Source organism: Trematomus bernacchii, unplaced genomic scaffold (genome assembly GCF_902827165.1).
Source record: "Trematomus bernacchii unplaced genomic scaffold, fTreBer1.1, whole genome shotgun sequence".
NCBI lineage: Eukaryota > Metazoa > Chordata > Actinopteri > Perciformes > Nototheniidae > Trematomus > Trematomus bernacchii.
Genome location: NW_022987656.1, coordinates 2,262,911 through 2,284,790, shown reverse-complemented (window position 1 = coordinate 2,284,790; position 21,880 = coordinate 2,262,911). Strand labels below are relative to the sequence as shown.

The 21,880-nt window shown below is 40.2% G+C and overlaps 1 protein-coding gene across 3 annotated transcripts in view; it reads right to left on the bottom strand.

The window, feature by feature from the left end:
• Positions 1 to 354: 354 nt before the first annotated feature.
• Positions 355 to 21,880, bottom strand: part of si:ch211-266o15.1 (zinc finger MYM-type protein 4) — a 38,248-nt gene continuing 16,722 nt past the window's right edge. For all 3 annotated transcript variants that reach the window (XM_034135195.1, XM_034135196.1, XM_034135197.1), the window contains exons 13-29: positions 21,654 to 21,804; positions 16,312 to 16,475; positions 16,031 to 16,205; positions 15,587 to 15,700; positions 14,899 to 14,942; positions 14,550 to 14,688; positions 9,055 to 9,206; positions 8,861 to 8,972; positions 7,312 to 7,569; positions 7,149 to 7,225; positions 6,360 to 6,489; positions 6,112 to 6,263; positions 4,818 to 4,935; positions 3,835 to 4,083; positions 3,384 to 3,492; positions 2,732 to 2,800; positions 355 to 641 (exon numbers count right to left, since the gene is read on the bottom strand). In XM_034135195.1, coding sequence (XP_033991086.1) covers positions 506 to 641; positions 2,732 to 2,800; positions 3,384 to 3,492; positions 3,835 to 4,083; positions 4,818 to 4,935; positions 6,112 to 6,263; positions 6,360 to 6,489; positions 7,149 to 7,225; positions 7,312 to 7,569; positions 8,861 to 8,972; positions 9,055 to 9,206; positions 14,550 to 14,688; positions 14,899 to 14,942; positions 15,587 to 15,700; positions 16,031 to 16,205; positions 16,312 to 16,475; positions 21,654 to 21,804 — 2,349 coding nt within the window. In that variant the 3' untranslated portion in view covers positions 355 to 505. The remainder of the gene's footprint in view (positions 642 to 2,731; positions 2,801 to 3,383; positions 3,493 to 3,834; positions 4,084 to 4,817; positions 4,936 to 6,111; positions 6,264 to 6,359; positions 6,490 to 7,148; positions 7,226 to 7,311; positions 7,570 to 8,860; positions 8,973 to 9,054; positions 9,207 to 14,549; positions 14,689 to 14,898; positions 14,943 to 15,586; positions 15,701 to 16,030; positions 16,206 to 16,311; positions 16,476 to 21,653; positions 21,805 to 21,880) is intronic.

Here is a 21,880-nt window from a genome sequence, read left to right as displayed (position 1 = left end):
CAGAGCCAATGGGATCTCTCCATAGGATTTTGGAAAATAGCTATCCTATGGAGAGATCCCATTGCTTTTTTGTCGAGGGAACCCATGTGCAGTTTATTTCCGGGTCGGCCTACAAAAATACGTCATCCCTGCACCACTCTATTGCTGATCTGACAGGCTCAGCATGGACCTTAGCTGACTGTAAAATGAACTGCCATATGTACTAATGATGGCCTTAATTATCACTGTGACACAATGAAAGAAGGAGACAGTGTTAACAATGTATCCCTTTGTCAGACTTATGACAAAGTATGTAAACTCATATATGTGGGGAGGGAATGAAAACTGAGGAAAGTAAACACAATGATCCGTATGAAATGTTCTTCAAATGTGTTTTAATTGTCTTTCTCTTCTGTGTGCCCAGTTCAAACACCTGTCAGTCTTTGTCTGAATAAAGGGGGCTGGGTCACCAGTGATTCCCTTTAACCTGTACGTCAGTGGAGAATATCACAGGCAGAGTCCCCCCTCACGGTAAAGCGTCGTCATCAGCGGGGGCCGAGGCTGCTCCGTGCCCCTGGTGCACCTCTCTGACGGCTAAGATGCGAGACAGCATGCTCTGCAGAGTGGCGCCCTCCAGTGGCTGACAGCTGTACCACAGGGAACTGCAGGGTCAGAAATAGACATTACATAAAAATAAGAAAATTCCCCTAAACAAAATTCTGACTGTGTGACTGGCACTTGGTGCTGGTCCGGATCAGGTCCGGATGCATATATTGCCAGAGATACCTAGGTAATGATAGTAGAAGCTGTAGTGTTGCTTTTTGTAGCTTTTATAGAGTTGTTTATAAACAACCTCATCATGGGTTTTCTGTAAGGATAGAGTTAGTCCATAGGGTTTATTTATATGGAATAAGAAGCCTTATATTGGTCCCCTATTATTCAAAATCCACTTTTTCATGTCTTTATGCATCAACATATGTCCCCTCTGTGTAAAGAGATTCAGAAAGTTTCAGGAAAAAAGATTCCCTCTCTTTTTGTCCTGATCCATTTATATAAAAACCTGTCTGAAAATGAGCTGATCAGATTTTGGCCACTTTATGATGTCATAATGTTTTTGGGTGGTGCAACCATTAGCCAATCACCAACCAAGGTAACACCCCCCCACATTATCACCTGGGCCCTTTCTCATGTCATCAAATGTCCCATCCTCGACTCCTGGACTCCTCGGTCCTCCGGTAGTGACCCGGAAATGAATTTTAGCGCGCCATGTTGAAGGACATCTCATTTCTCTAAATGCACATCGAGGACCGAGCATCGAGCGTCGAGGAGGCTCTCTGGAGGAGCTCTAACCGAGGATACACTGATGGGTCCTCCACGGTCCTCCACGGCTCCTTCGTGGATGCATTTCCGGCAACAGTGATGTTTCAAAGAGTCGAGACGCACGGCCGGACTTATCTCAGCCAATGACAGCTCTGCATGCATCCCCTGGATATTATTTGATGAACTGCTTTCATCGCGACGCGATGTTTACAGTGAGAACAGCTGTGAGGTCCGTGCAGAAAGCAGAGCAGTGTGTATAATATATATCATATCACTCAGTATAACAGGCCTACTCTCTTTATTTGCTTTAGTTTTGTAGATATCTACAAACAAAGTCGATATTTTTCTAAAACCATTTAGTGCTTCACATAATAAAATACACAACGGCTGTAGCCTGATTATATGCTTTAGGAGCTGTAGGTGCGTGTGTGTGGTATAGGTGCGTGTGTGGTACAGTGTGTGCGTAGATGCAGCGGACAGACAGGTCTCAGTTGGTTTGGTGTCCTCTGCTTACTTGTAATACTTGTAAATAAAACTTTTGGCCCGTCATTTATTTCCCTCATTGTAGCGACCAGAGAGGGGGGGGGGGATATATCCAGTCTCTGATAGTGTTACGTTATTATGAGAGTGCTCTGTTTGATTCTGAAATTGTATATACATATATGTGTGTCTGTGTGTATGTCCGCATCTGTAGCCTGTTATTGTCTCATTATACCGCACTGTGAATGAATCAAAGTAAATATATAAGTCATCATGAACACATCTGTCCATCAGACAGAGGGCTGCTGTGCCTCCTGTCATCATTAATGGACGTCTCTTTAAAATGACTGCTCAGAGGAGAGGAGTTCTCATTTCTCTAACCGCCTGCTGCTTCCCCTCCTCTCTCCTCGGCTCCCCTCCTCGGCTCCTCCGCTCGCATCTCCTGTGGGCGGGACTAAGTCTCGAGGATAGGAGTCGAGGAGGGGAGTCGAGGAGGGACATTTGATGACATGAGAAAGGGCCCCGGAACCCCTTCCAAGAGCTCCATTGTGTTTTTTTAACCAATCATCTCTCAGAGGGGCGTGGCCAGCAGCAGCTCGTGGGAAATTTAAAGCTACAGACACAGAATCAGCACTTTTGAAACAGGGCTGAAACAGAGGGGTTTATGGGATGCTACAATGATCTGTTTGGTATTTCGAGCCAAACACTTCAGAGACATGTTTTGTATTTATCTGAGACCTATAATCTATTGTTGAAAAACAGTATAATAGGGGACCTTTTTTTCTCTGCTGTTAAACATAGTGGCAGATCATTTTGACCCTAAAGCCATAACATCATATTAGGGTACAAATATAAACAGTATGAATAAAATGGCGGGTAGAAAGCCCTGGTGATAAAGTGACACACTCATGTGTCACTTGTGTGTTTCTTTAATGTTGGAGCACACACTGACCTGTGAGTGTGCACAACCTCCTCCGGCTGCAGGAAAAACACGTCGCTTCTCGTCTGCACCGACTCCGGGCTGTCAGAGAGCAGAGAGGATCATAATAAAAATAATAACAATAACAATCATAAAAATAAGCTTATTTGTATAGCACTTTTCATACACAGGTGCAGCTCAGAGTGCTTTAACAACATTACACAAATCGCAAGTAAAACTATTTTTTTTTACTTCAGGTCAAACGTTTTTAAGCGTTTTGCACACATGCAGCATTACAATATAACATAACAGTGCAAGGGAAGCAGGGAAGTAAAAGGTGGAATAAGTCAAATAAAATAAATAATCATCTCTCTCTGTAAAATAAAGGTAGACATAAGACAAAATGATTAAATACAATAAATACATTAAATAAATACAATAATTACAATTTATCATTATTATAATATTAAAAAAGAACAAGGAAAAAAACAATAAAAGACCATTTTAAAAGGGGATGTCACTAATAAAACGATAAAATAAATAAATAAATAAAACAATATCAAAAATAAATAATAAGAATAATAAAGATTAAAAGAGCAGTGAAATGGGGTTGTCGCTAATAAAAAAACGAATCTAAATAGATGTGTTTTCAGTGTGTGTATGTACATGTGTGTGTGTGTCTCACCATCTGGAGAGGTAGAACTCGTAAAGCCTGACAGGACAGTGTAGAGGGTTGGCGACATTTTCAAGCATCTCCAGCATCTCTTCCTCTCCCTGCCTTTTTCTATATCGTTCTGAAAACAAAGAAAGTACCACGACTCAGGTAGTCATACTAACAATTACGGATACCTGATATTTTATACCACATACCGTCAGATTAAGAATTTCAGCAGGATAGAAAAAAACTCTACTTCTACTGTGGGTGGGAGGTGGTTGTTTGTTTGCTTGTTTTACCAGTATGAGTGGGATACAATACTATTTGATGACAACCATTTTTCATCAACATTGTTATTCTTTATCTTTTTGTGAATTTTTGGTGTCATGTTGACATTTGAATTGTTATGTAATTAAACCCCAACTCATTCAGTAAAACCAAAATTATACAAAAAGAAGAAAAAACCTCTACTTTAGTGTACCTGTGCGGTGGGGGTCCTTGCTGCTCCGCTGGTATCGGAGGTAGAGGACTTTTCCGGCTTTGTTGCAGGGTTTGGAGAGTCGGGTGAAGTTGATGAAGGAGACGCTCTGGTGCTGCTCCAGAGTGGTGAAGCCGAAGTTCTTGGTGCAGAAGAAGAGCAGCGTGTTGAGCAGCACGATGGGGGAGTAGGCGCCCAGCTGCTTACACTCCCACAGGTAGGACTCCACCACCCGGGAGGAGACTGCAGCACCTGGAGGAGGACGGTGGAGGGGGCGGGGTTTGTCCAAAACAAACATGAACAAATACGGAGTTTAGTGGCGTTTAGAGTTCAGCAGGATTTTACCAAGCTTAGCTCTGCATGTTTCTCTGATAACTTGATCCAGGCATTCGATGAATACAATCCGTAATCTGGTTAAAATATAGAATTTAAAATGACCAAGTTCTGAAATGTGTATTAGATTAAAACTGAAAAAAATATATAACTCTATAATAAACCAAGTGAAGCGCACCTTGAGAGGAAATGACAGATTTCTCTAGGTTTTTGTACATTTCACCTAATAATTTAAATATCTTAAATCAGAACTAAAAAATGTAAATAGTAGAGTGCTTAAAATTATTTTTTAAAAGCATAAAAAAGAGTTGGGAGAATCTTCTTATATTTAGAACCATTCATATTTTCTTTGGCCACCTCTGGCCAGTAGAACACGCTGTAAACACTACATGTTATCAACTTATAAATTGGATATGGCGAACCTGTTATCAAAGTAATCTGTAATTACACATCCATGTAGTCGTCAATATTTAAATATTGACTAGTGCAGCTTTAAAGTTGTATATAATCTGAATCTATAACTGACATAACACATTTTATACAGAGAGGACATTTAGAAATGAAAATACATTGACTGGTTATTTCAGAAAATAGACATGATTAAACTGTGGTGTGATTTGATGAATATCTCCACTATGGCTTTATGATATTACCACTCGGTACTAGTAGTTTAGGTTTCCAGAGTTGCAGCATCCCGCTGATCTTGGTGGTAAACTGACTGTAGAGCTCGTCAGTGAAGATGTTCTCTATGCGGCCCTTTGAGAACAGATACTGTCCAAAGAGAAGAAGAAAAGAAGGGGAAATCAATGGGTGCTGCAGGAAGTCCTAATACCTGGAAATGACTTAGCATTAGTAAGCATGACTCCAAGATGCGCAGCTCCTGTCTTGGAATAGTCTGCAATTGAAATGGAAACTGAGCAATCTGGTGCCACTAAATGTTTTTAAAGCTCGGTTGGATGCTACTGAATCGGAAGCTGTTGGTACCTGTTCATGTGGATAGTATGTAAATTGTAATCCCTGTAATGATGCTGTATGATGTCCTTTTTGTTGTTCTGTTTATGTTTTTATGTTTCATGTGGAACCTACTTGAGCAGGTCTCCCTTGAAAAAGAGATCAATGATCTCAATGGGATACACCTGGATAAATAAAGGTTTGAAAAGAAATGAAATGACTTAGCATAGCATGTGTATTTGGTTAGATGCCTAAAATAAGAGCTTTGGTTAAATATAAGATAGTTCTCTGACATAAAATACAGTTAATACCCCACTGGTGAATGTCTGAAGCTTCTATGTGTCAGAAAAACTGCAGTTGCTAACACATGGCTTAATTAAACTACTAAACGTCATCACGCCGAACATTAGCTGCCTTTAGCTTAGCGCCATTTAACCGTCATGTAGTTAGTTTATAGCCTAGCATTACCTTATTTACTTCTGGCTGTTGCATTGACGATTCAACTTCTATAAAAGGTTTGTTAATATGTGGAGATGATCCTGCTGAAGAAAATGTGTATGTATCATAAACGTGTGTTTCCCTCATAGCTTATTTTGTATTCAATATTCCAAAATCCAATGGAGAATTCTGATTGGCGTTTATAATGGGAGCCCTTGCGATGCTAACTTCTCTGCACTTCTGCCTAAAAGAAATACGTAAATCAAGATGGAAACTAATGAAACAATATAATGTGTGTGTTGGTGTGAGTGTGTGTGTGTGTGTGTGTGTGTGTGTGTGTGTGTGTGTGTGTGTGTGTGTGTGTGAGTGTGTGTGTGTGTGTGTGTGTGTGTGTGTGTGTATGTGTGTGTGTGTGTATGTGTGTGTGTGTGTGTGTGTGTGTATGTGTGTGTGTGTGTGTATGTGTGTGTGTGTGTGTGTGTGTGTGTGTGTGTGTGTGTGTGTGTGTGTGTGTGTGTGTGTGTGTGTGTGTGTGTGTGTGTGTGTGTGTGTGTGTACCTGCTGTATCCCCAGGCAGAGGTAGAAGATGCTGTCTGGGCTGTAGGTCTCTCCATTGGGCCGTCTCACATCAGTGATGAAGTGAGACAGAGCGAAGCTGAGCTCAGCAGAGTCACATTGAAGCACGTCCTCTTTAACATCCACCATGTTGGCTGCAGGGGGAGAGACCACAAAACACAACTAGTGTAGAATAAAACAGTTTAAAACGGAACAAATCATTGGGTTGGATGTTGATAACGAAGTCTTACATCTTGTGGGCTGTTGGTTCTGTTGTTGGACCCAGCTTCTCCAGGCTTTAACCCCGTACACGTGGTTCAGTTTGGAGGCGGGGGGAGTCCGCACTGCACTGTGGTTCAAGGAGCCAGTACGCCTTCGACTCTGGATGGATTCAAATGCAATGAAAGATTGACTTTGAGCACAAAATGCATGTTGGGCGTAATTGAAACATTGTGGTTATGAACAATATATTACATAACATCCAAGGAATATGATAGCGTTTTGGGGCTTTGGTAGGTAAACAATTCTTATGGAGCCAGGGGAGATAATATCAGAGAAGGTTTAAGTAAAAACAAAAGTGACTATTCTCTTCTCATGGAAAAGTTCACAAATGTACAAAAAACTTGAATATTGTCTATTGTCTATTGTCTTTGCTGCCATAATACTTGAACTATAAATATAATATGTAAACTAACTGTGAGGTGTTATCCCCTTTTTCTGCCATATCAACCAGCAAACAATCAACAGTCCATAATATACAATAAAACAATGATCTGGAACTCCTGCCTCTTGTAACCCTAAACCAATCCTTACCAAGCTAAATGTTCTTGTGGCAAAAGTCAGGCATTTCACTGATATGAAATTGACAATAAAAAAAGATGAAATAGTCGTTATTGTTTTTGTTAAATAAAGTCATTTAAGATACTTTTTTGTAATTTTGTCTAAGACTTGCATTGCTCAAGTTTTTTTGTGGTGAATAAGTGACTTTATAATGCCACAAAATATTGAAGTTTTTTGCTGATCTCTGAGCAGAATCTCACCCGTTTCCGGCTGCAGTAAGGGTCTCTAGATCGCTTCACTCCTCTCTGTGGAGCAGCTGGCTTCTGATCCAACGACTCTGCAGAAACAAACAAAAGTTGTGGCAGCATAAAATCCAGTTTTTACCCAACAAACCCATTTATGTGAAGTAGTAGGACGTCTCACCAGTTGGGATATCAGTCTCCAGGTCCATCAATGGAGAGGAGGGAGGTTGAAGCTCAGCACTGGTGGTAGGAGGCTCGCTAGTTGTCGTAGTAACCTCTGGCTGGGTGCTTAGTTGGGGATCAGATGACTCCGTGCTCCTCTCTGAACTCACAGTTAGCGGCAGGTCGGCCTGTACTGTTTTTTCAGTCTCTTCAACTTCACGGATCATGGGGGCGACCACCTCTGACTCCATGTCCCCACTATGAGGACTTATCTGGTCTGTAGCACACACACAGAGAAACATGGAGGAAAAGACATTGGTGACTTTTGATTATTGAGTACTCGGATTTATAATCTATCAAACATACTGTATCTCATGCTTTATATGATTTAAATAGGCCCTATTATGCTTTTTGGGGTTTTCCCTTTCCTGTAGTGTTATATAGGTTTTTGTGCATGTAAATGGTCTGCAAAGGCTAAAATTCCAAAGTTCACTCCAGAGAGTTGGTCTCCCACACACTCCCCCCCCCTGCCTGAAACACCCCCATTTGTTTAATTCCTGGATTATACTGCACTCCATTTGTTTAATTCTGAACATAGTGACATCACTATGTAACAGTCGCGCTTCTATTGGTTAGCACTCCAACATATTGTAGAAGGAGTGGGACTTCTCTAAGCATTTGACCAATCACAACAGAGCCGGCCAGCTAACCAATCAGAGCAGACTGGGCTCTGGTTTCAGACAGAGGGTGAAAAGAGGTGCTGCAGCACAGGCAGTTTGAGAACAATAAAGAGCTCTTTGAACATTAAAGCATGGAGACATGTCACAGTAGAGACACTTAATACAAATATGAACCGGAACATTTGCATAATGCCCCTTTAAAAAAAAGAAACTGAAGATAGCAAATCTATATCAAACATCTGCTTATAAACCATCTTGTGCTTTTTAATACACTTCTCAATTATCCGGTCATATGTTCACTTCTTCCCCAACACATATTCACTGAAACTAGTTCAAAAGTGATGTTTTAGCAACAATGATTGTGTTCAGGAAGTAGTGAGCATACTACTGTTCAAATGAGGCTTGGATTATACTGCATTAGTTTGGTTGCAGTTTGTAAACAGATGTTTTTACATTGTTTGGTTTTTGTTAAATTAAGTACATTGAGGTTCATTCCCTAAGACTTTTCTCCATTCTTGGATTCTTTGTTCATGATGGAGTCATGCGAGAAAAAATAGATTCTTTCATGATTTGAGTAATTGATCAAAAACTGATCATTTTGGTGTCCTTTGAAGACATAAAAACCTGGACAAAAGCGGCCTCACCTGCACACAAAAAGCGAATCTTCTATTAACATACATTTAAAAGATAAAAAAAAAAAAAAAGTTTATATTTTTTAAGAACTCACATTGCTTGCAGAGATTTCCACTCCGAATCTATTAACCTTTTTTTTCTCAAAATGTACAATTTTAATCTCGTCAAATCAGAGTTTTCCTGAATATTACCACTGTATCCAGATTGAAATGGCTGTAATACACCATGTTAGGACAGGGACTCTGTGCTGCTCACCTGCAGTGGAAACATCTCTCTGCTTTTCTTCCGTCACAGCCTGAGGCTCTGACTGCACTGCAGCATCTCTCGTCTCCTTCTTCTGTGGTGGTACTACTATAGGTACTGGAACCTGGGAGGAACAGGAGGAACACGTTTACATAACATTTGCTGCAGAAAAAAAAACAATTTTCTTAGAATATATTAGGACGTACGGGCACAGGAATCGCCATTGGAAAAGGTGTGTACTGGGAGTACATGCTCATGGGCACTGGGATGAAAACGGGCACTGGGACTGGGACTGGCACCAGCAACACCCTCACATTCTCCCCCCCTACTGAGACACTCATTGAGGGGGGAAGCACACCTGGAGGAGGAGGTGAGGGAGATCAGGAGGAAGGTATAGAGAGAGAAAGGGAGACAGAAATATTCAAATCGAATTAATAAAATTGGAAAAATAAACAGTAAGACAAATAAGGAGGAAATATAAAAATAAACATAACAAAACTGTTTCACAAAAATTGAAGGGAACATTTTTTTTCATTAAAAGAGGAATCAGTTTGTTTCAAATTACATTTTTATTGAATACAACTTCAAAGGTTTTATTAAATAAAGTATACTGTTCAAATCACGATCACTATATTTGTATTGATTAAAATAAAAAAGATCATTTTCTTATAATGCAGAAATGAAAGAAAAAACAAATGAGAGAAATGTTGCTATCCTTTAAATTCATGTTAACAATTGACAACATATTTAAGTGTGTCTTTATTGCAACCTAAAACTCCTAATAAAACACATTTTGAAAACATCTATACCGTTTATTTATCATCAGCACACTGTGTCGTTTTGATGAACATGAGTTCATCTGTAATTTAACATTTAGAGCACAACTCTTTCTACTGATATTCCCTACGAATAAGTGTAATGATGCTTAAATGTAAGTGAGTTTAAGTCTTGTGTTACGTGCCGTGGTGTTTGTGTGTCTCCCCCCCCCCTCTCTCCCCCTGATTGTCTCCCTCCAGGTGCATAAAGGGCTGAGGAAGGCTGCTCTCTCTCTCCCTCCTCCTGTGAGCTGCATGGCTGTCAGTGTGTGACCTGTGCAGATTGTGAAGTGTGTTGTGTGGGACATGGTTAGTAGTTTAACTAGTGTTAGTTCATATTTTGTTACATCCCTTTTACCCTAGACAACAAGGGAACGTAATATCTTGCATAAAGCCATGATTACGACAGCAATTATTTCCAAGGTTAAAGTGAAATACTTCTTGGTAGTTTGGTTTGGACTGATGTGTCTCCCCTTGGTTGTGTGTTAGCAGCATTTCATTAACAGTTATGATGAACTCTGGGCTTTGGGCAGAAGAAATCTGTGAAATAAGACACCGGACAAAACTAAGTTTTACTCACAAATTCAATTTATTGAAACGTAGAAAAGTTAATTGCCTTGATCGAAACCATCATTTCCAGGCGTGGACAATATTATTAAAAAAAAAGAAGCAAATTAATGCGTTCACAAACTGATCCATGTCAGTGTAATGATAAAAAGCAAATAAGGAATACAAAAAACAAAATCACTGTTACATTTGAGAAGTTACAAACATAACAGAAAGTTGAAAAACGTGTGAAAAAGAAAATTGTTAATTAAAGATACAGATGGATGAGTAGAAGTCAACCTTGGTTACCATTACTGCATGAGGGACAGAAAGGAATTTAACTTACATCACACATTCATAATAAACGTCAATATGTAGTGTAACAGTTCAAATAAGAGAACTGAAAATCAAAACCAGCTGTATGACACTCACAGAGACACTTCAAAATATTCATGTGATTTCAGATTTGGGCCTCATGCCTGAATCCAACTCAATGAACCTGCGTTTCCTTGTTTAGCACATTTTCTGTGTCATTTTAAGCATGGGTTTTCTCTGCTGTACATGACATACATTAGGAACTCATTTCAAAATGTGAAAGTGTATTTGGCCTAAAAAGCTCAGAAACAGCCTTCCCCCCCCCCCCCAAAGCAGGTTAAATTGCCCAGTGTTGCTACATTTCTGTACGCCTCTCGGATAATGATTGTATTATGTGATCCTCTGAACACTTTATATAATGCAATACTGCAATCTGACACCACTTCACATCAAATGTATTTATAAAAAATAAAAAATAAAAAGTCTGTTGTAAGGCATTTATTAGTTTGACTCCTGGAAAATGGGAAAATACCTCCGAACCTTATATTGTTTCTCGGGACTATTAAACCAAACAACCCACTTTTAGGCCTTTTTATGATATTTTTTTGGATGGTTAATGATACATTTTTGCATTTTCATTCATTGAGCCCCCCCAAGGAAATCTTGCCTCCCACTTAAAAACATCCGACCTTAATTCTTTACAGTGACCAATTTGCATGATGCATCTCTGCTGCTGTAGTGAGACCGTGAAAGACTAATGTAAAGTGGGGTGTGAAAACACATCAGGGGTGCAATGGTGGCTGTAAAAACATACTTGTTTGTGTTTTTGTAGAAATAGAGTGGAAATACTGTCCATTAACAAACCATACACAACTCACTTAATAAAGAAATGACAGGTTTTAAGACACTTGACACATGTTCTAAGATCAGCTTTAATAACAGGGTCAAGTATTGTGGCAGATTGAGGTAAACATGTTCTTTAATAAGAGAACATGTTGTAAGTCATTGAAGCACTTGAGGAAGTTTTCTCATCCATAGTGTTAGTCAGAATAAAAACACAGAATAAATACCCTTTATTGGAAGAGGAAACAGGCAGCCAAGATGATCTGTACTTCATAAATAATGCAATCTCTATCTTAAAAATGTTGCCAAATTCATGTCAATGCTGGAAAACATGTCTTTGCAGGGATGGATTTCAACAGACAGGCACAACAATGGGTGTAGAGGACAGCAAAGGAGTGAAGGTGTGAACCCGTTAATCCTGGAGAGGTTTATTCTTTGTCGAGGGGCTCGGGGTGGGGTGGGGGGCGACGACTTCTCCGGCAGCAGGTCAGGAGGCTGTGGAGAGAAAGACCCGGGTGATATACTCGACCCTCTTAGGAAGTCAGTTCAATTGACTTGGAAAGAAGACACAGAGATGTCAGAGCATTGTTGCTTCTAGGATTGACATTGCATTGAAAGGGACAGTTCACGGCAAAAATCTAAATTCACATTTTTCCTCTTAACTGTAGTGCTATATTTTTTTTTTAAATGAAGATTACGATTTTTCTATATAATGGAACTTCAGAAATGTTATATTATACATGAATCACTAACTCATTTGAACAGGTCTAATTTATTTATTTTGTATTTGTTTGTATATGTAAAATCTCAGAAAATATATGTTAAAACAAAAAATAAATAAATAAAGGAAATGAAGCTCAGCGTAAGTTCAATCAGGAAGACCAAGCTCTTCATTCAGATTACACGTCACCTCATTACACTCTCCTTCCTCATTAAGTGATCGGGGGCGTCACTCCCCAGCTAACCAATCTCTCCTCTCTCCATTCTCACAAGCCTATCATAGCTCCCGCTAATCCCTTTATATCTGCTCTTCCCTCTGCCAGCTGTCATTTCAGGTGACAATACGCAACCCTCCTCCACCCCTTTCGCCTCCTGTCTCCTTCAGGACCAAGCTAAACCTTCTCCCTTCAGTCCGTTGCCTCCTACTTATCACCACCACCAGTGTCTAGACCCCGGGGGGTTTCATCGGAGCGGTTCTTCCCCCTCCTGAATGATTATCCTGCAAACTGGGGCCTAATCGCCAAACACCATTTCATTCTCCTGTTATAATTGTGGCAATCATTATTACATTCATATTATGTGTCCCGGTAATAAATATGTATTCCATACATCAACGTCTCTCCTGATTGAACTACTGTTTATGTCACTTGGCTTGCAGTGCTAAGAGCGGCAAAATATACATTTGAAAAACATGTTTTTTTTTTTTCTTTCAAAAAGACATGACACAATCAACACACTTTTTTCACAGCAGTTTGATTAAGGAACTACCAATTAACCCCAATCAATGGTATCGCCCCGCAGAAGGAAGTGTGCATCTTCTCCGCTAGCTAACGTTATCGGTAATCAGAGGAGGACGCCATTAATGTTTAACATCTAGCAGGTTAGGGTCTGGAAAAAGACGATTATGTTGAGTATGTCAAATTAACATTTCTTTGGGCTTTGAGCGCCACAACCTGAGTGCAGTTTAGTTTCATTATATAGACATATCTATGGCCAATAGCTCTGACACTCAGAAACAATACAGATGAATAAATAGATCTAGAGGTAAGAGGGAAAATATGTGAGTTGGATGTGAACTGTCCCTTGAAATTGGAATCCTTAAAATCATAGATACAGCTGTCCAAATGATAACTTAAAAAGGAAACTATTTCATGGTGTTCTCATGAGAAAGTATTCATGCGGTGTGGGACTCAGAAGGCTCACCTTGTGCTTCCAGTCCAGGAGCCGTTTTGTAGATCAGTCTGGTGTGGTAGAGTTCAAAACAGGGGACAGGACAGAGGCTGGGCTCCCCTGAACACGTCTTACAGAAATACCACGTCTTCCTCCTCAAAGTCCCGCCCTCCTGCTCACAAAGCTTCACCTCCGAGTGTTCCTGCTCTTTGTTCTCCCCGTTGTTCTCATCCTTTACTCCCTCCTCCGGTTCTATTTCTGTTTTCCTCTCCGTCCCCTCATCCTCCTCCATCTTCTGCTTCTTCTCCTCCTGCTGCTGCTCTTCTTCCTCCACCCTCTTCCTCTTGTGTTGGGAGCAGACCTTGCAGTCAGAGTCCGTCTCCCTTCTGCCCAGGAAATGGCGTCCGGTTAGTCGTGCAGGCACGGCGTCGCTCGGCTGAGTTTCTCCCTGAGGTTTGGGCGACGGTGATGGAGATGTGGAAGCTTCCGCAGATGTCTGGTCGGGTTGAGAGGAGCTATCTAGCAGAGCTGCTGCAACTATCGAAACAGCTAGTTGTGAACATCGAACGATTGATAGCACCAAAAGAATGAATGAAACTGAATTAGATGGTGAGTAGGGTTGTGACAAACACCCAACAAAAAGGCACACCAGCCATGGCCCAGAGGAAAGGGTCTACCTCTATGAGTGCTATCATAACAATTCTTCATGAATAGTATTTTAAACAAATAGTATATAAGAATTTTGATACTACTGTTAAGCTCAGGTGATGACTAAATGTATCTGTGGAGTGAGTATTTGAAATCATGGTGTATGGAGAGACTAACCATTGCAAAGTCAGAGAGTAATTCCTTCTGTCTTTTCCCCCCGTTTTTTATAAATCAATGTAGCCGGCCCCCTGAGAAAGCTATTTTTTAACGGCCAGCTACATTGATCTTTTACAAAATAGGAGGTAAAACAGACAAAAGGCATTTCTGTCCGTTCTAACCTGTTACTCCAGAGGAAGCAGATTTTACACATTAAGTGTACATTTACCCATTGGGGTAAAAGTACATTAAGTTACTGTTGTGAAAGAGGATAGTACAAGCAGAAAAGGAATACGTTTTGTTTCTGAATAAAACCCTGTAGAAAGAAAATGTAGCGTTTTGTCTTTTCATCTGATAATAATTGATCAACCAAAGTAATAATCAGAAGATTATTAGATTATTGAAATAGTTGTTAGTTCTGTATCCTGTGTGAGTGAGGTGGGACAGGGCTACCCAAACTTGTGTGTGTGTGTGTGTTCTGTAGTTACCTGCTGACTCAGCAGAGGGGGAGAGCAGCTGGCACATGCTCTCCTGGTCCATAGTGAAGGGCCGACACAGAACTGACTTGTTCTTCATTTGACGGCGACGGGACGAAGGCCCTTGCATGGCGTCAGTCTGAGTGCTGGCCTGGAAATTACAAATTGAAAAACGGCTAAATTAAATTAAGATATGATCTAGTTCTTAATAAGTCACATGCTGCAGGGGACAATAGTTTTATTTCTGACCAGATCAAACATTTTCAGAAAAAGAAATGTGGGCACTGACTTTGGTTCTAATATTATTATTATCAATAGTGTAACATTTTTTAGCCATGACACGCACACCCAGGGTACCTACGTGGTCTAGATTCTTGCCGTCAATGTTGGTGGTTGGAAGTGTTTCTACAAAAGAGAAAATATAAATAAATCAGCACTGCATCAAACCCCACTGTGACATATGCATATTATAAAAATATAACAAGTGTTGTGGCTTTAAATAAAGCTGTACCAAATGCTTTAAAATGTTAGCATTGTTATATTTTATTAGGTCATCACCCTTATATATTTAAAAAAAGAAGAAAAAAAGGGATGTTTTGGATAAAATTAGTTTACATTTTTTTAAATCAACTTTGAATGTTTATAAACTTGCTCCCTACATTTGTAATGAAAGTGAAGATGTCTTAACTTAGCATTAAGCGCCAGGCAAATGGAGGTTAATAACGTCATCATTTAAGTACTTCGCTAAAAAAGTGTGGATTTTTGGAAATTATTTGATCTTTTTTCAATGAATTATCACTTTTGGACTTAAAAACGCTCTGAACGTTATTAGAAATGTTTGGATCAGTCAGAAACAATCATACGCAGCCACTTCAATGTAATCCTACAAATAAAATAAGACTAATAATAATATTGTCTAATGTGAATCTGTGCAGAAAGTGACTTTAATCATAATGGATAGACAGCATTCAAATGTTGATGTCAACACTATAAATAAAGCTTTAAACTGTTCTATACGGCACTAACTATATGTAAGTAAAATAACTGACCAGTTAGAGCAGTGTCTGCTGACACACTGGGCTGAGTGGCAGAGCCGTTGGCCAGAGAAACCACATCCGCGATGACAGGATTCATCTTTGAGGAATGGTGGGGCTGTGTTGGAGCTGGAAGGAGAGAGGAACATACCAAAGTTATTAACTTGTGAGATAACAGCTTTTCTTTTTATCTTCTATTCTATCATCCCTGTATGCACTCCAAAACATGATGGAAACGGTGCGGATTGAGCATGGTGGTTTTCACTTCATTTGTTGATGTTCTCTAACCACGGTTGTTGCTTAGCTAAACCAGGCACCTCCAGAACAATCTCTCCTACATCCCATGGTAAACTAGCTTTATCTGCTCCATTTTGAGCTGAATCTTGTGAAAAATACTGTTTTAGGTTTGTTGGATTTCAGACTGCTGCTCGACATCTTAATGTGTCACACTGATTTTACCGTATGGAGTTTGTGGGGCAGTTCCTGTTCCGTTGCTGCTGCTGTGGCTGGTCTCAAAGTGCAGCTGGCAGTACTGCAGCAGGCAGGGCAGGTTGCAGAAGTTACGGACTGAACCCAAACATTGCAGCTTCTCCGTCATGGAGCCCTGTTTCCTGCAGCTGTCACAGCGACCCATCTGGAGAGCAGAGGGGGAGAAAAGAAAGGGGAAAGAAGATTTAAAAAAAAAAAAAAACGGTGGATAAACAGACAGGCACACCGTGCACAGTTGAAGGACAGCCTACCCCATAGTAGAGCACAGTGTACTGGGACATGCAGTGGGGTCTGCAGAACTCCTCCATCCGGCCTCCATAGTGGCTGTGCAGCATCTTGGTGCTGAAGCCGGAGCAGTAGCTGCAGGAATCCTTGCATAGAGCCATCCGCTCATGTTTGAACACGGATTTACAGTCTGGAACACAGAAAGGGTGACTATTATTAGTGTCATTAATACAAAAATAGGGCGATTATGATTCACCAGGTTAATAATAATAATACATTTTGGTACTCAAAGAGACTTTACATGTGCATGTCGAAATACATAAAGAAAACACCACACTTAAAAGATAAAATAAAATCACAAAATGAAGGGGCCCTATAATGCTTTTTGGGGCTTTACCCTCTCCTGTAGTGTGTTCTATAGGTTTTTGTATATGTTAATGGTCTGCAAAGAGTAAACTCAATCAATCAATGTTTATTTATATAGCCCAATATCACAAATGTTACATTTGTCTCAGTGGACTTCACAGTTTGTACAGAATATCAGTATGACAATACGACACCCTCTGTCCTTAGACCCTCACATCGTACAAGGAAAAACTTCCAGAGAAAAACCCCACAGTTTAACGGGGAAAATGGGAGAAACCTCAGGGAGAGCAACAGAGGAGGGATCCCTCTCCCAGGACGGACAGACGTGCAATAGATGCCGTGTGTAAATCGAAGAGATAATACATTTTACAGCATAGGTCAGGGATGGGCAACTTTGATGGTGGTGGGGGCCACATAATTGATGTACTGGCCACCAGGGGGCCGCAGATTCACTTGGAACACACACACACACACACAAATTCCATGTGTTGTATGTAATTATTAACAAATATACTAAGTCTGACATCTTCATTGACATTTTACAATCTTTCAGGGAACATCCTCTAATAAGCTCACTAAACAAATATCAGTTCACAGAAATTTTATTTAATTTTTACAAGTGGCATGTTTGTATTGAACAGGTTATTTAACAGTGGAATACAACTATTTTAAACTATTGGAAAGCACGGAAAATGTGTGTGCATTGAGATTAACCATTAAGATGACATAAACATGAAGTCATGAACACTACCCAGAAATTAGTTGTCTAACTTGAACCTAAGACACTTGTAGCCTGTCTCTGCATTCCCCTTATTCCACAATAAGGGGAATGTCAACACAGACACCTGTCAACCCGCACTCTGCTGTTCCTCAGCGCCGCTCCCCCTCCCTCCCGCTGAAATTATGAATGAAAAGCGTATAGTAATCATAGATAACACGGCAGGGTCCGTTACAGTTTGTTTTTATCTGATTTCAAATAAACAAAGTCTTGGTTTTTAAAATGTTAAACTTGTTTCGCCAAATTCAGATGATAACTACAACTTTTAAGCTTGTAAAGGCATAATTACAAGCGGCAACTTAACGTCACAGCAGGCATAACAACAGCCGGTGTTTCTTGTGAGTGTTTCCCCGGGAAACAAACACAATACACACAAACGCGTCACAGATTATTTCGCGGTATTTGAAATCATGTACGCAGCACGCGACGTAACTAGGAGTCTAGTGGACGGTATCAGTACTACAAGTAAACAAATAAAAATATATATATATATTTATATTTTTTTTATTAATTACGTTGTTTATAAATTAATCTGAGGGCCGCAAAAAGAGGGGCCGCCATTTGCCCATCCCTGGCATAGATAGACCAAATGTTTGGAAATGCATGTGTCTATAATAAGAAGATGAATCCACAAGGATGTCAACAATCCTGTGGGAGCCATCAGGGAAGTAGTATGATGAGAGTCAGGCAGGACCACAGTGATAGGTTCAGCCACGACTCGAAGTCCAGGACTCAGATCCAGAACTCAGGATAGGTCCTGGACTTCGGATAGACTCAGGACTCAGGATAGAGGATCCAGGACACAGGATCGCAGCAACAGGAACAGCCACGACTCAGGATCCCGGCGTAGATAGACACCAAAAATAAATTTGGGGGAAGCTGGGTTATTCGGAACATGAGAGTACACAGGTACAGACAGACAGAAGGAAGAGGTAAGGTGTCCCCCGACAGTCTAAGCCTATAGCAGGTAAACTAACGTGTCTACGTACATGGACTCCCTTAGGATAGGTTGAGGGAAAGGGGTAGCAAGTAAGAAGTAAGGAACAGAGGTGGAGAGGCACAACGTGTCTACGTACATGCACTCCCTTAGGATAGGGTTAGGAAAAAGAGTAGGAATTAAGATGTATGCTCCACATCTATACCATGAGCGCATTGCTCCTAAAAAGTGTTTCTGGCACTGACACCAATCAACAGTTGTGCGTCGACTCGGCAGGGATCAAGGCACGTATATGCCTCTCCCTGCTTCCACCGTCTACACACACAACCAAATTACATACCATCAGTAAGGAAAAAAGAGTAAGAACTAAAATGTATAGGTGAAGAGGCACAACGTGTCTACGTCAATGCACTCTTATTAGATTATTTTATCAACTATAAGCTTTATAAAAAAGGAAGGTCTTAAGCGTACTCTTAAAAATTGATAGGCTGTCTGCCGCCCGAACACAAACTGGAAGCTGATTCCACAAAAGTAGAGCTTGACAAGAAAAGGCTCTGGCTCCCATTGTACTTTTAGAGACTCTAGGAACAACCAACAACCGTGCATTCTTGGTACGCAATGCCCTAGTTGGACAGTAGGGTATAATGAGTTATTTAAGGTAAGATGGCACCTGCCCATTAAGGGCTTTGTAGGCGAGAAGAAGAATTAAAAATTATTTCCTGTGTTCTATAGGGAGCCAGTGTAAGGCAGCCAGAACAGGAGTAATGTGGTCCCTTTTCCGAACTCTAGTTAGTACACGTGCTGCAGCATTTTGAATTATCTGAAGCGACTTAACTGACTTTTTGGTACACCCTGATAATAAAGAGTTACAATAATCCAGCCTTGAAGTAACAAATGCATGGATTAGTTTCTCTGCATCGTTTTGAGGCAAGATATGCCTGATTTTGCAATGTACGTAGATGAAAGAAGGCAGTCCTTGAGATTGATTTTATGTGGGCGTTAAAAGATAAATCCTGATCAAATATACTATCTTTAGATAGTTTGTTTCGTAGATTCTTTGGGCCGAGTACAATAACTTCGTTTATAACGTGTTTAACATCAAAAAATGTAAGGTCGTCCATGTTTTTAAGTCCTTGAGGCAGTCTTGAATTTTATTTAGATGATTGGTTTCATCAGGCTTGATGGATAAGTATAGTTGAGTATCATCCGCATAACAATGGAAATTTACAGAATGATTCCTTATAATATTGCCTAACGGAAGCATATATAGTGTGAACAAAATAGGTCCAAGCACTGAGCCCTGTGGCACTCCATGGCTAACTTTGGTTTGCATGGAAGATTCATAGTTGACACACACAAACTGAGACCGTTCAGATAGATAGGACCTAAACCAGCCTAAAGCAGTTCCCTTTATGCCTACTAAGTGCTCTAGTCTTTGCAATAGGATATCATGATCGATAGTGTCAAATGCAGCACTGAGATCGAGCAAGACAAGAATAGAGACAAGTCCTTTGTCTGAGGCTATTAGAAGGTCATTTGTGACTTTAACCAATGGAATGGAAAAACTTCCTTTAACAGCTTAGTTGGAATTGGGTCTAAGATACACGTTGATGGTTTAGAAGAAAGAATCATTTCAATTGTTCAAGGTTTATGGCTGAAAAGCATTCTAATTTACTATCTAGTGTAATATTAGAACTTACGTTTCCGGGAGCTGTTGATAACACTATACTGGTCAAAGGCAAGAGGTCATTAATTTTGTTTCTAAGAGTAACAATTTTATCATTAAAAAAGCACATAAAATCATTACTACTGAGTGCTATGGGAATAGAAGGCTCAATAGAGCTGTGGCTGCTTCTCCATGTTTAGTTCTGACTCTGGTGACAGAAAGCAGACCCGTCCCAGAAGACCTGAGAGTTGTGGATGGTTCATACTTTAGCAGTAGGTCAGAAACGTATTTTGGGCCTAAACCATTCAAAGCTTTATAAACCAGCAGCAGTATTTTGAAATCAATTCTTTGACACACAGGAAGCCAGTGTAAAGACTTCAGAACTGGAGTGATGTGATCCACTTTCTTAGTGTTAGTGAGGACTCGAGCAGCAGCGTTCTGAATTAGATGCAGCTTTCTGATAGATTTTTCAGTGAGACCTGTAAAGACACCATTACAGTAGTCAAGTCTACTGAAGATAAAAGCATGGACAAGTTTTTCCAAATCCTGCTGTGACATTAGTCTTTTAATCCTCGATATATTCTTAAGGTGATAGTAGGCTGATTTAGTAATTGTTTTAATGTGACTGTTGAAACTCAGGTCAGAGTCCATGACTACACCTAGATTTCTGGCTTTATCTGTTGTTTTGAACATTGCAGACTGAAGCTCAGCGCTAACTTTTATACGTTCTGCCTTGGCTCCAAAAACCATTACCTCAGTTTTATCTTTGTTTAATTGGAGAAAGTTCTGACACATCCAGTCATTGATTTGTTCAATGCACTTACTCAGTGTTTGAATTGGAGCATAGTCTCCTGGTGATACATACATTTGTGTGTCATCCGCTTTGCTATGGTAACTTATTTTGTTGTTTTTTTATTATCTGAGCCAGTGGTAGCATGTAGATGTTAAAGAGTAGAGGCCCCAGGATGGAGCCTTGAGGAACCCCACATGTCATATTTGTCAACTCAGATGTGTATTTACCTATAGAAACAAAGTTTTTTCTGTCCTTTAAGTAGGATTCAAACCAATTTAGAACTGTTGCCGAAAGTCCCACCCAGTACAGGTTAGCTCTGAGTGTTAGCGATGCTTGCTAATGCAAACAAAGACTATATTATGTCCAAAACAGTCAGGCATTGTTTCTGATAGCAACATTTCTGATAGGGCCGTGGGTCCACATTTCCGATATTACGTCATATCGGACGCAAATCTGGATCAGCTCCGTTGTACCTCTGTTTTTAGAGATTTGGGTAAGGAGGAAAAGAGAGAGGGTTTTATTTTCTGACGCTGCGTGAGTTCCCTGACACACCGGGGACACATATTTATGTAGAAAAGACATAAAAAAGGGCATTTTGCATGATAGGTCCCCTTTAAAGCATGGAGACATGTCACAGTAGAGGCACGACATACAAATATGAAACCTGAAAATTGGCTATTCTATAAATTAAAATCAGTACTGAAAAGGATAATTTTTTATTCCCAAGAGGTTTTCTCATATGAACTGAGGATATTATTTAACTTAAAATTAAAAAGCAGCTTTAAGGTTACAAGCCTTCCCGAGGAATACTTTTAAACATTGACTCACCGGCACTGCAGAAAAACAGGTCCTGTTGGTTGTAGCAGAGGGTGTCATGGAGCCGTTTCTCACGTTTGCAGATCTCGCACGGCATCAGGATATTCTTCTGGCTTATATATTGGTCACAGCACATCTCACTGCAGAACATAGAAATACTGGCCTGCAGGAAGCAATTCATATTATCATCATGAGAGGCACACTCGTCATTCAGGTTGGGAAAAGGGTACATTTTCAGA